This window comes from Manis javanica, chromosome 6 (assembly GCF_040802235.1).
Source record: "Manis javanica isolate MJ-LG chromosome 6, MJ_LKY, whole genome shotgun sequence".
Taxonomy (NCBI): domain Eukaryota; kingdom Metazoa; phylum Chordata; class Mammalia; order Pholidota; family Manidae; genus Manis; species Manis javanica.
Genome location: NC_133161.1, coordinates 13,970,859 through 13,984,912, shown reverse-complemented (window position 1 = coordinate 13,984,912; position 14,054 = coordinate 13,970,859). Strand labels below are relative to the sequence as shown.

Sequence of the window (14,054 nt, the reverse complement as noted above, 5' to 3'; positions counted from 1 at the left end):
CCACTCACTAGTTTAGGATTCACTGGAAGTACTCATATGACTCAACATAAAATTTATTCATGGCTAAGATTTATTACAATATAATAAAAGCAGGAAAATGTATGTATAGGTGAAGACTATCAAACACAGGTTTTCTTATCCTCCCTTTGTGAAAATTGCACGGTCACATCTTTCTCCAGCTTCGAACTGCAAAGGTACAAGATGTCCTCATTGAGGAAAACAGAAGTTCCAAATAGGAAAAAATGACAGCATGAAGTCCTAACATATCAATGATTGCATTAAATGTAACTGGTCTAAATACACCAGTTAAAAGATACTGGCAGAGTGAATACAAATTCATGAACCAAGTATGTGTTCTCCAGAAGAAACTCACTACCAATATAATGATATAGGTAGGTTGAAAATAAAAGAATGGAAAAAGATAAACCATGAAATAGGCAGTTCTTTTAACAAACATACGCTTACCATATGACCCAGAAATCACACTCCTGGGAACTTATCCCAGAGAAATGAAGATCTATATCCACATAAGTACATACTCACAAATGTCAACAGCAGCTTTATTTGTAATAGCCAAAAACTGGAAACAATCCAAATGTCCTTCAGTAGGTGAATGGTTAAACAAAGTGTGATTTCTCCATGTCTGACTGCTGACAGCTTTATGCCTCACCCCTCCCTCTTCCCGTTGTGCCCTCATTTGGTGAAATGATAGAGAACCCTAGGTACTCCCTTATCTGCCACCATTAGGTGACTCAAACTACAAAGTCCCTGCTTGTTCCCAGGAACCCTCACTCTGGCGCCACCTCCTAACCACAGTAAAAGCTCAGGTCAGTGTCCTTTCCTTGATCTGTCAGGCCATTTTGGATCTGCTTGAGAGACCTGTTCTGCTCTCCTGCTCTCCCTGGAGACCTCAATTATATACGTAAGAAAACTTTTCTTGCCTGCTTGGTATATGTGTAGCATCATCATTCTCGACATCCAAACCTAACCTTGGGTGGAGCTTCCTCCTGCTTTTTTAGAGTTATGTAAAAGGAACAAACTATTGATACATATATTAACTTGGAATAACAAAGTTATTAATAAGGTAAAAAAGACATTATGCTGACTGAAAAAGGCCAGTCTTAAAGAGTCCCATACTGCTTGATTTCATATATATAACATTCTAGAAATGACAAACTTATAGAGATGTAGAAAAAATTAGTGATTGCCAGGGGTAGGGATGGTGAGCAGGAAAGGGTGTGCATGTGACTATAAAGGGGAACTGCAGCTTTGTGGTGGTGAAATAGGTCTGGATCTTGATAGCAGTGGTGTTTAAATGAATCTCCATGTTTGATAAAATGACAAACCAACTTACATTATAGTGAGGTTAGTTTCCTGGTTTTGGTACTGTGGTAGTGTAGTATAGTTACATAAACTATAACTGGGGAAATTGGATGAAAGATTCATGGGACTCTCTGTACTATCTTTGAAACTTCCTGTAAATCTATAATTATTTCAAAATAAAATGTTTTTAAAAATTAACCAAGTAGAGCTATATCCAGTAATATAGATGAATCTTAAAAACATGCAAGACTCCAAAACTACTAGAACTGATATCGGAATACAGCTAAGTTGCAGGATACAAAATTAATACAGAGAAATCTGAGGCTTTCCTAAACACTAACAATGAACTAATAGAAAGAGAAACCAGGAAAATAATTCCATTCACAATTACATCAAAAAGAATAAAATACCTAGGAATAAACCTAACCAAGGAAGTGAAAGACCCATACCCTGAAAACTACAAGACATTCTTAAGAGAAATTAAGGAGGACACTAACGAATGGAAAATCATCCCATGCTCTTGGCTAGGAAGAATTAATATTGTCAAAATGGACATCCTACCCAAAGCAATGTACAGATTTAATGCAATCCCTATCAAATTACCAACAACATTCTTCAACAAACTGGAACAAGTAGTTCTAAAATTCATATGGAAACACCAAAGACCCTGAATAGCCAAAGCAATCCTGAGAAGGAAGAATAAAGCATGGGAGTATCTCACTCCCCAACTTCAAGCTCTACTACAAAGCCACAGTAATCAAGACAATTTGGTACTGGCACAAGAACAGAGCCACAGACCAGTGGAACAAAATAGAGTTTCCAAACATTAACCCAAACATATATGGTCAATTAATATACGATAAAGGAGCCATGGATATACAATGGGGAAATGACAGCCTCTTCAACAGCTGGTGTTGGCAAAACTGAACAGCTACATGTAAGAGAATGAAACTGAATCACTGTCTAACCCCATACACAAAAGTAAATTCAAAATGGATCAAATACCTGAATGTAAGTCATGAAACCATAAAACTAGAAAGAAACATAGGCAAAAATCTCTTGCACATAAACATGAGCAACTTCTTCATGAACATATCTCCCTGGGCAAGGGAAACAAAAGCAAAAATGAACAAGTGGGACTATATCAAGCTGAAAAGCTTCTGTACAGCAAAGGACACCATCAGTAGAACAAAAAGGTATCCTACAGTATGGGAGAATATATTCATAAATGAAAATCAAAGATCTGATAAAGAGTTGACATCCAAAATATATAAAGAGCTCACGTACCTCAACAAACAAAAAGCGAACAATACAATTAAAAAATGGGCAGAGGAGCTGAACAGTTCTCCAAAGAGTTCTCCAAAGAAGAAATTCAGATGGCCAACAGACACATGAAAAGATGCTCCACATCGCTTGTCATCAGAGAAATGCAAATTAAAACCACAATGAGATATCACCTCACACCAGTAAGGATTGCCACTATCCAAAAGACAAACAACAACAAATGTTGGCGAGGTTGTGGAGAAAGGGGAACCCTCCTACACTGCTGGTGGGAATGTAAATTAGTTCAACCATTGTGAAAAGTAGTATGGAGGTTCCTCAGAATGGTCAAAATAGAAATACCATTTGACCCAGGAATCCCACTTTTAGGAATTTACCCTAAGAATGCAGCAGCCCAGTTTGAAAAAGACAGATGCACCCCTATGTTTATCGCAGCACTATTTACAATAGCTAAGAAATGGAAGCAACGTAAGTGTCCATCAGTAGATGAATGGATAAAGAAGATGTGGTACTTATACACAATGGAGTATTATTCAGCCATAAGAAGAAAACAAATCCTACCATTTGCAACAACATGGATGGAGCTAGAGGGTATTATGCTCAGTGAAATAATCCAGGCGGAGAAAGACAATTACCAAATTATTTCACTCATATGTGGAATATAAGAACAAAGGAAAAACTGAAGGAACAAAACAGCAGCAGAATCACAGAACCCAAGAAAGGACTAACAGTTACCAAAGGGAAAGGGACTGGGGAGGATGGGTGGAAGAGAGGGAGAAGGCAGGGGAAGAAGAAAGGAGGCATTACGATTAGCATGTATAATGTTGGGGGGGCATGGGGAGGGCTGTGCAAACACAGAGAAGACAAGTAGTGATTTTACAGCATCTTACTATGCTGATGGACAGTGACTAATGGGGTATGTCGGGGGGATTTGCTGAAGGGGGGAGTCTAGTAAAAATAATGTTCCTCATGTAATTGTAGATTAATGATATCAAAATAAATAAAAAAATAACATGCAAGGCACCAAGGAATTATTTACTGTAGTATTTCATATAGATAAAGAACTAAGAGGCAAAACTCGATTATATTGTTTAAGCATGTATACATAGGGGATAAAACTTTAAAAAAATCAAAGAACTGATGACCATAGAAGTCAAAATAGTAGTTACCTCTGGAGGGGGAGGTGAGGGTTGTGGTCTGGATGTGACACACAGAGAGGTTTTTTTCTTGTCCATGTTTTGTTTCTTGGCATGGATGGTGGTTACACTTCTGTTCATATTATAATCACTATAATCACTGAACTGTACCTTTATGTTTCAATCACCATTGTACATGTGGGCTATTTCACCAAAAAAAATTTTTAAGAGAACATAGGAAGAAGGGTTAACCTTGGAAAGGAATAAAAACACTTTTTCCCAGTGAGACGTGCAGAAAAGAAGGAAAGATGAATGAATGTGTAAATATAATTTCAATTGAAGGGAGAAAAGTATTTTCCCTATGAAATATAGAAGAAAGTTAAGCTAAGAATGCAATGGAGATATTAAGGAAATCGGCAAAGATTTAGAACTACAGTTTACAGGAATGGAGAAGTGACTACCACACTAAATAAGGATTGCCCAGCAATTTGAAGCCTTCAGTGAAATTGATTGACACACATTTATGATTGCCCATCAAGAAAACTCATCTAAGCAAAATGTAATGGTGTTCAACTTGTTCTATGAGGCCAATGAAATGTGTAATTTATTTGGGAAAGAGGTCTATCAGAATGGATTAAGTATTTAAAAGATTTGGGTTTTAGAATAGTCAGTATATATCTAGGCATTCTGAGAATTTAGGAACAAGGTCATGGAAAGACCAATCTTTTGGGTTCTACAAGACCAAATTAGCATGAAGTGAATGGTAGTAGTCATCTACTAATGTACTGAGTAAACTTGAAAATACCCTGTTCAAATCTCAGTGTATCTTGAAGATGAGAATATAATTAGAAGAAATGACAAACGTTGATTACAGCATATCTTGACTGTATGTAAGACTGTATGTAATTCTTTTCTAGGTATGGAAAAAAATGTTATATTACTTAAAACTGAATGAAACTAGGCTGATTTAAATTTAACCATTGTACCCAACCTGTGACTTTCCTTCTTGTCTTAATAAGGAATTGAAATTTATCTAATTTGCTAACTGAAAATGTTGTCATTCCCTATGTACTTGTTTTACGCAATTCTGCTTCATGGTGTCTTTATGTTTACTTTCATTCTGTGAAATCTTTCAGCCAGATGTGTTACCATAACACTTTTTTTATTCAGATGGGCCAATTTTACTATTCAGCCAAAGCATTTGATGTCTTAGAGAGGCTGGATCCCAACCCTGCATATTGGGAAGGCAAGAGGGGTGCCTGTGTGGGCATTTTCCAGATGATCTTAGCTGGAAGAAAACCCAAGTAAGTAAACAGACAAGAGATACGTTCTCTGTTTATTTGCTGTTCTGGAGGGAATAGAAGTGTTTCCTTGGGTGGCATCATCTTTTGAAAACTCAAACTTATAATGATGTTTTAGAATGATGAATAAATGGTTAAGATGTTTTAGATTTCTGTCTGACCTGTTCCTCCAGAAATTTTTTATTTTGTATAATCAGATCATTCTAAGTCACATATACTGAAGGCATTGAGTTTGTCTGTCAAATATTTTTTGCTCTTATTAATAGTAATCTCAATTACTATTTTCATAAACAAATTGTTAATCTCTTCTACTCTTTTCTTTGCCTGTAGGCTTTTTCTTGTGTGTTTTAGTTTAGGCCTCAAAGACTTAGGAATGGAGTGGGTGTAGTTAATAATTCTTTCTCTTTTTTCTTTAGCCTTCTCATATTTTAGGTAATAGGTAATACTGAGACATTAGATTACATAAAATTAAGTGGCATATAGCTTCATTTGTAACAAAAGTTAAAATACTAAAAGTGATATTCAGTTTTCTAAAAATAACTTCATAGAATGGATTGTTACTGATGTATGAACAGATGTGATTGTTTTTATAAATAATCTTTCAAAAATTACTTCCTGCCTTGTATCTACTTCCAATCCTAAATAAAAGTTTGAAAGAATTTGGTCAGGTAGGAGAAGATGCTTGAGGGGAAAGAAGACATAGGAAATATGAGAGACTTCTTAGGGAAGATCAGTAGGGAGTTGCCTATAAATTCGATAAAACAATAGAGCGGTTTTAGTATGTACTACTTAAAACATTAGTTTTAATTAAACTTAAATTACTTAAAAGATAAATACTAGGCATTTGTTAAATCTTGATTCCTAACTTCTTTTCCATATTTGTTACTATATTATTTTTCTTGAAGAAATCATCCATTCCTCTTGCTTTGTAAAATTTTACAAATATGGCAGTGACCACCTTAAACAAACGAGAAATCTGACTTAGACAAGTCAAGTGACTTATCAGTATGGGGCTTGAATTCGAACCCAGCTCCTTGATACACACTCTTTCTACTATGTCATGCAGAATAAACATAGAACTGGAAATATCTGTCATATTAGGACGAAAAGACTAATAGCATTACTATAGAGAGTATTAGTAAACAAGGGAAGCTTGGGTCGGTGAGATGGGTTTCACAGAATTTTCATTTTTTGATGCCACCATAAAAGTAGAAGAGTAGGAAGTTTGTACCTGGCTTATGAATACACTGAAAGACTATTACCAAAGATGCTGTATTAGAAGCATTTGAAGAACGGTTACAAGTTTATTTTACTTGTTAATTTACATTCTTTATTAATACACTTTGCCCTTTCAAATCTTTTCCTCAGAGAAACCCTTCGAGAAGTGCTGCATTTATTGAGAAGCACAGGCAACACCCAGGTAGAGTACATCACCCGGATCATGAAGAAATGGGCCAAAGAGAACAGAGTGCCGGTCTAAGACACAGCTCCGGGGTCCTAGGAAACCAGTCACCACCTGACTTAAGTTGGAAATCATTTTCCTCCAGTTTAACGTAAGATGCAGGGCTCTATTTTATTGGTATTTCCATCCTTGCTTTTCAAGTCTCAAGAGCAGTGACTAGCTCGCTTACCTAGCCTCCTGGCTGAACCAAGTGCCGCAGTCAGCGCTGCGGCCCACGTGATCCAACTAGCAATAAAACTGGACTTGTCTGGTGCCTTTCTTCCAAAAATACTCAAGAGAACTCTTCTGGAATATACTGGCTTTAAGGAAAGTAGCATTACTTTTCTCTGTATTAGCATTCCATGGCATTTTCTCCTAACTGCTATAACAAATGCCTTTAGTGCTCAAGCACCATCATTCTATCATTTTAATTTTAGCCATTTCTGTATATTATGCTGGAGAATTCCAGAAAGAGTTTTTTGTAATGCCTCTATGAATCTTGGGAGAGCAGGGGTTATAAATAGCTAGCTATATGATTCTAAAAATGGCAGTAAGATCCTTTATGGAACTGTCCAGTCATTAAGAGTTAATAGGCTTATGGGATTACTCTTTCAGTAATTGAATTCTTGATAACAACATGTTACAGTGGAGTAACTTGCATGTTGCAGTTTTAAAAGGTGAGTACTATGAAAAAATCTATGTGGTACACTTAGTAGTATTTAGGAAATTAAGTTCAAATTTCATTAGTCACCTCCCCATTATATTTTAGGTAACAAAACAAGTTAGGCTTTTTCTTCATGTATCTTGCTAAATAAACATGAATTTTGAAAGCAGGCTGCAAAGATTATACATACACATTGTGGCTATTTATTAACGTAATGATACTAGAACATGGATTGTGTAAAGCCTTTGTGGGCCCTCCTAATGATGGCTGGAATCTCTGTCCCGAGTCATATTCCAGCCCCATGTTTCTGAGCTCTCACAACATAAGCCTATTATACAACTGAACATTTTTAGGCTCATGACCCATTTTCAGAAAACAGACCTACATGTTTTTATATACCAGATTACCTTTGTTCCTACACCATATAATTTTTTTCTATTAGTTTAAGGTACCTAGTATAGCAGGTGTACAAAGTGCAGAGCCATCCTTATCCAGCATGAAAACTGAAAGAAAGTCGTAATTTCCTGAAGCACCAAAGACAGAGGAATTCCTATCAGGACCGCATCAGGTGTCCCCCACTCACCATAGCCCCAGCACCGCACTGTGGGTGAAGCAGCAGCACAGACTGGGGATGGAAGTGTGGCAGGAGACAGAGCAGCTAAGGGGACAGATAGATGCCCACAGATTGCCTTTGCCTTCTGGACAGTTGCAGGGGTTCCTTCTGCTCCCTTAAGGAGGATGGCCAGTTTTCCTTTTATCTTAGACCCAATTCTGTCAGTTCAGAGCACGTATCAGAATAGATTGGCCTGAATAACTGAATTAAAGAAAAGAAAGGTACAGCATTTTTCATATACCAGAGCTTCTGTTTCCTCATTATGTTGGTCCTACTTTTTTAATAATTGATTATCAGCAACTAAGGTCCTGGGTGGGTCCTGGCAGAACCTACTACAATTTTTAGAATCCTTCTGGTGATTCTTGCTTACCTCACTTTAAAATATTAGGAAACATAAGAGGGGGTAAAGACAGATATAATTTGTCTTTCGGCAATTAAATTCATCTTCCAATTAATTGCTATTATTTTCAAATTTCCTATACTTGAAAATCAGCTTTTCTATTGATGGTAGTTTACGTTTACATGAGCTTTTGTTGAGTTTAAAACTAACTTCTCTCTGCCATTTTCCTGCTTTTGGGGAAAAAAAATACTCCAAAAATAACAATTCCTAGAATTTTAGACTAATTTTTAAAGAAGTTTTTAATCTGTAGAATTGAGCCAGAAAAACCATAAAGACTAGTTTAAGAGAGCTACCATCCAATTATGTTACTGAGGATAGCTACTTCTGAAATGTCTTGGTAGTCTCAAGATCGCAAAGTAGTGTAGCATGGCTATTTTTCTACATGTGATGACATAGAGAAGGTCCACACTTAGGAATGTAGTGTAATGTGTATAGTTCAGAGCATCCATGTGCTATTTATAGTCTGTAGCAAATATTACTTGAAAAGGAAAAAATTTTTAATTATTTTTGTACTTCAAAATAATTATATTCTCTGTAATATATTCAAATTAAAGTTTGTCATTGGGTTCTTATTATGATATTCATTTGAGTATGGAGAGTACGGATCCTACCCTGCATATGTCATGTGTGTTTGCCTTTCTTTTCCTGGCTCCAGAGTGAAGGGGAAAAACAAAGTTTTGGGCTCCATGAGTTACTTTTTATAAGAGAGTAAAGTAGATATTCCCTAAGCAGCCCTGTCCACTAAGGTTCATGGTTTCCTGTTCAATCATATTAGGTTTGATTCTTTACTGAGTTACAGCCCATTCCAGAAGTTGTATGACCAGTGCATAGTACAATGCCTTGCATATAGAAAGCTCTCAAATACTTGTTGACTGATTAAACATATAGTAGCTAGTAGAGCAGGGGAATTGTGAGACCTGACCTCATATATTCTGGTTCCCGTTTAACTATTGCTTTGTGTGCCAAGCATATACTAGGTGCTGGGAATGCAAAGATAAACACACAGCCCTAACCCTTAAGGAACTCAATCAGAAGTATACACAACTAAACACAATAGCATACTTACTGTCATTAGTAGGAACAAAGTACTGAGAGATAAAATAAGGCAATGGAATATTTGTATCCATGTAAATGGGACACTTCCTGCCTCATTTGGGAGAAGCAATCAGCATGGATACTGAAACTCAACAGCTAGCAAGATGTTCAGGCTTCTGCCATGTGTGCAGCACATTAAACAAACATCCAAGTACGCAGAAGCCAAAGGACTGCTTTCATCCTTTCTGGTGTTGTACATTTAAAAAATTGCAAGCAGGTTAGCATTGTATCATAATAGTTACACCTATTTCCTGATGGTAAAAATGAATTAGTGATTTATTAGTTCCTTTAGGACTCTTAATATGACTTAGATAAATAGTCATCTCTCTTCTTCATTCTATAAAATACCTCTAAGGTTTATATGTATTTTATGTAATGTTCAAACAGTATTCTGCCTATTTAGTGAGGCTCTCAGAGAAGCAGAGCTAGAGACCTGATGATGTGCCTGTCACCTACCTTAACTGGACTGCAGGAATATGTGAGGAATATAAGCACACGATAATGCTAAATGAATACAATCAGCTGATAAGGTGCACACTGAGTGTGCAGCGTATATATAAACAAGTTTGTACTTTATTTTGCATCAAAACGCTTTCTCTTAATAAAATCTAGGTCAATACACAACTAGGGACTGCCCTGGTGGCCAGGGCAGAGGGAGGGGGAGCAGCAGACAGCAGGTCCACTGCTCAGGCTGCCCCTCTCAGGGTGCACAGTTTACAAGCCTCAGAAAAGGAGTAAGTATCCGGCCAGGTGAACCTCAGATAAGAGGACAATGGGAAGCAGATTTTGGCATCCACAGCTTAAAGTAGGGATTCTTGAATTTGATTTGTTGTATTTTTTGCATATTCACTCATGTATTCCTGTATTCATTTGGTCAGTTACTTATATCCCACTATGATTCAGAAAAGATTTGAGATAAATTACCAAAAAATTTAACAAAATTTGAGTTAAATAGAAGGCATTTAAGAGTAGAAAGCCAAAAGTTAAGTTCATATGCAAAAGTACATACCAGAATTACTAAAGTTGGGCCAGAAATTCACCTTCATGCTTCCTACCAACTAAAGCAAAGGTTGAAGCACAACCAGATAAAAAATTCACAGTCCATCTGTGTGAACTAACTCCTTAAGGGGAAGAAAAAGCTAGATTCTTGGTGATCTTTGATGGTCCATGGGGTTCTGGATTAGATTTTCTGCTCTGTAACTTAGACCTAACCTACATGCTTAACAAAAATATCAAGGGATACTTACTATTTCTGTAAACATGTACAGGTGTTTCCTATATGTACTGTTAAATAATTACACTAGCCTTCCTATTTTTAATTTCTTCTATGAACATATTATAGTCTTCATGGCCAATTTTTGAGAAGTAGTTATTAATATGGTGAGTCTGAGACATGTTATTCAAATTGAAAAAATTACAAGCATGTTAGGATGAAAATGTAGGTAACGGTGACCCCAAGAATAACTGCATGTACTGTAAAAGCGATGAGATGAAGAGATTGTGTAGTTTATGCATTTACTGAGGAGTATTGTGGAGTAGGTTAAATGGAAAAGGCTACACCAGGGAAGTGAATCTTAAGCTGGAACTTGAAGTACAGAATTTAACTAGGCAGAGAATATGTAAACTAAGTCATGCCACCTGCAGATAACAGCACAAATGAAGCCGTGAGTATTATTTTCAGATGTTTCACCTTAACTTTGTTTCCATTTATCTTTTTTCGTATAAAGGTAAATTGTTCTTTGAAAAACAGTATGGCCTTATTTGTAAACTCATCATTTCATACTGTGACCCAGCAATTCCACTTTTAGGTGTATGTCTAAGATGTACTCCTATACATGTACCTGAAGATATGTAGAAGAATGATCCTCAGAGCACTGTCTCCAGGAAAAGCCTGGAAACAACCCAAGTGCCCACTGACAGGAGAGTGGATAAATAAACTGGTAAAGTCACAACAGAATAGTTTTAAAAATAAATGAATTATAGCCTCTTACAACAATACAAGTGAATCTTAGCAATATATAGCTTACAGTAATAACTGTATAAGGCAAAAACAACTCGAATACAAATATGCAATCAAAAGGAAGCAGGAAAAGTAATGAATAAAGAGGTCAGGGTGAAGGTCACCAGGACTGTGGGAGGTAGGGGCAGAGGAAATGAGAACACAGAGATGGGTATGTTATCAGCAAGGGTCTAGTTTTCATGTTGGGAGGTGAGCCACAGGAGTTTATGCCTTAATAAAAATAACCTATAAATAAATATATAGTTAAGTAGAAGAGGAAAAATTACGAGCAAATTTATGACCAACCCAATCCTGTGCACCTGAAGTAAAACAAAATACATAAACTTTTTTTTTCCTCATAATGAACATGTAATAGCTTGAACTTGGATATAATTTTTTTTAAATGCTTGAGGTATCATTGATATACAATCTTATGAAGGTTTCACATGAGCAACATTGTGGTTACTAAATTCACCCTTATTATCAAGTCCCCCCACGAACCCCATTGCAGTCACTGTCCATCAGTGTAGTAAGAGTCATTACTTGTCTTCTCCGAAAACGCATGAACATTTTAAGAACAAGGAAATACTCCTAAATGTAAACCATGATTATCTTCAAATCATGGAATTAGTTAACTATACTTCATATTCTTTTTTTCTTTCTGTATTTTCCAATTTTCCACAATAAGTACATGCTATTTGTATTATAAAAAGACCATTAAAATAATTATATTTTTTAAGCCAAAGAAGAGATCTTTAGTTTGTACCTAATAAAATTAATAATTCCTTCCTATCAGTCCTTATTCAAATTCCCCCCCCTGTCCCCAAAGCGGTTTACTAGAATTAGGATCCAAACTAAGTCCAGCATTGCACGTAGCTCTTGCATCACTTGCACTTATTTTTTTAAGTTAGCATCCCCTCCCCACTTTTTCCCAAGCCGTTGAGTTGGGAGTAACTTGGGTCATTTGTGTTGTGGGATATCACACATTCGGAATTTGGTTGATTGCTTCCTCATAGCATTGTTGAACTTGTTCCTGTATCATTCAACTTGCCCTTAAAAGTCATTAGATCTGCTAGAGGGTATTATGCTCAGTGAAATAAGCCAGGCAGAGAAAGATAAATATCAGATGATTTCACTCATCTGTGGAATATAAGAACAAAGGAAAAACTGAAGGAACAAAACAGCAGCAGACTCACAGAACCCAAGAATGGGCTAACAGTTACCAAAGGGAAAGGGACTGGGGAGGATGGGTAGGAAGGGAGGGATAAGGGGGGAAAAGGGGCATTATGATTAACACACATAATGTAGCGGGGGGTCGAGGGTCGGGGGACACGGGCAAGGCAGTATATACAGAGAAGACAAGTAATGATTCTATAGCATATTACTACACTGATGGACAGTGACTGTAATGGGGTATGTGGGGGCAACTTGATAATAGGGGGAGTCTAGTAACCATAATGTTGTTTAAGTAATTGTACATTAACGGTAACAAAAAAAAAATCGTTAGATCTTTAGACTGAGTAGATTCAAGTTGATTTTATGCTTCTTAGTTGATGTGTACTTTCTGCTGTATTATGTCAGGAGATCAGAATGTCTGTTCTCCTACTTCAGAAGAATTCTATTCTCATTAGTAGACCTGTAGTATAAAAAATTGTAGTCATTATTATTATATGTTTACCTTAATCAATACGAAATTTGTGGAAATTTGTTTTCTCTCATCATATAAGTAGCTACATAATATTCTCAGTTTTAACTCTTGGGCTTCAAAGCTTAAAATATTTACTATCTATCTGGCATAAAACAATAAAAAAGTTTGTTGACTCCAGCTCTAGAATATTGCCTTATCCTTGCATGAAACTTTCATGCAAGGTATGGTGGGAAAACGTAAAAGGACAAATTGTTGAGACTTCACTGAACCTTCACACTGCATGATTCCACTTACATGAGGTAGCTGAAGTAGTCACATTAACAAACCAAAAAGTAGAATGGTGGTTACCAGGGGCTGGAGAGGGGGGAAGTAGCTATAGAGCTTTAGTCTCCAAGATGGAAAAGTTCTGGAGATCTGTTTCACAACACTGTGAAGATACTTAACACTACTGAGCTATGCCCTGAAAAATGATTAAGGTGGTAAATTTTATGTTTGGATTTTTTATCGTAATAGAAAAAGTAGTAAAGGAACATAAAAAGATATGCCATACAAATACTAATCAAAAGAAAGCTGGAGTGGGTACGCTAATAAGACAATGTGTACACCTCAGAACAAGAGCCCAAGGAAACCACTCGACTCATTTGCCTTATTTTTGAATTGAATATTGATTGATCCCATATCTTTGAACAACTGTTCTTGCCAAAAGGCTAATTTATTATTTTTTGTATATACATGTTTTTATCAGCTGCTACATGCAAACACAATTAGCTCACCATTGATAAACAGCTTTCTTTGCTTGGCTAACAAATAAACCACTCAGAAAATTGCTTTGTTTGCAGCCTTATTTTTATTTCTTATTTTTGTGAAGAAATTCTGCTGTGAGGAAATATCATTTAAAATTTCCTAACTTGTTTCTAACTTAGCTTTCCTGTGAGCTGGGAATATTCTGATGATTGCTTAATCTGGAAATGTGACATATACTGTGTTCATTTAGTACCACTACAGTGTCATTACATGATAAGCATAATGCTTTCCCACTTCATTTGGCACAAAATAATTCACACTCCACTGTGCCTTAAAGGCTCTAATACCACAGCCTGAGGACCCATTGTCAGGGGTTCTCTATCAAGTGTGTCAATCCTAATTATATTAA

At 36.4% G+C, this 14,054-nt stretch overlaps 1 protein-coding gene across 4 annotated transcripts in view; it reads left to right on the top strand.

Moving 5' to 3' along the window:
• IFT56 (intraflagellar transport 56) overlaps window positions 1–8,731 on the top strand; it is a 56,766-nt gene extending 48,035 nt beyond the window's left edge. For all 4 annotated transcript variants that reach the window (XM_073238381.1, XM_073238382.1, XM_073238384.1 and 1 more), the window contains 2 exons: window positions 4,911–5,044; window positions 6,410–8,731. In XM_073238381.1, coding sequence (XP_073094482.1) covers window positions 4,911–5,044; window positions 6,410–6,521 — 246 coding nt within the window. In that variant the 3' untranslated portion in view covers window positions 6,522–8,731. The remainder of the gene's footprint in view (window positions 1–4,910; window positions 5,045–6,409) is intronic.
• The last annotated feature ends 5,323 nt before the right edge of the window (window positions 8,732–14,054 follow it).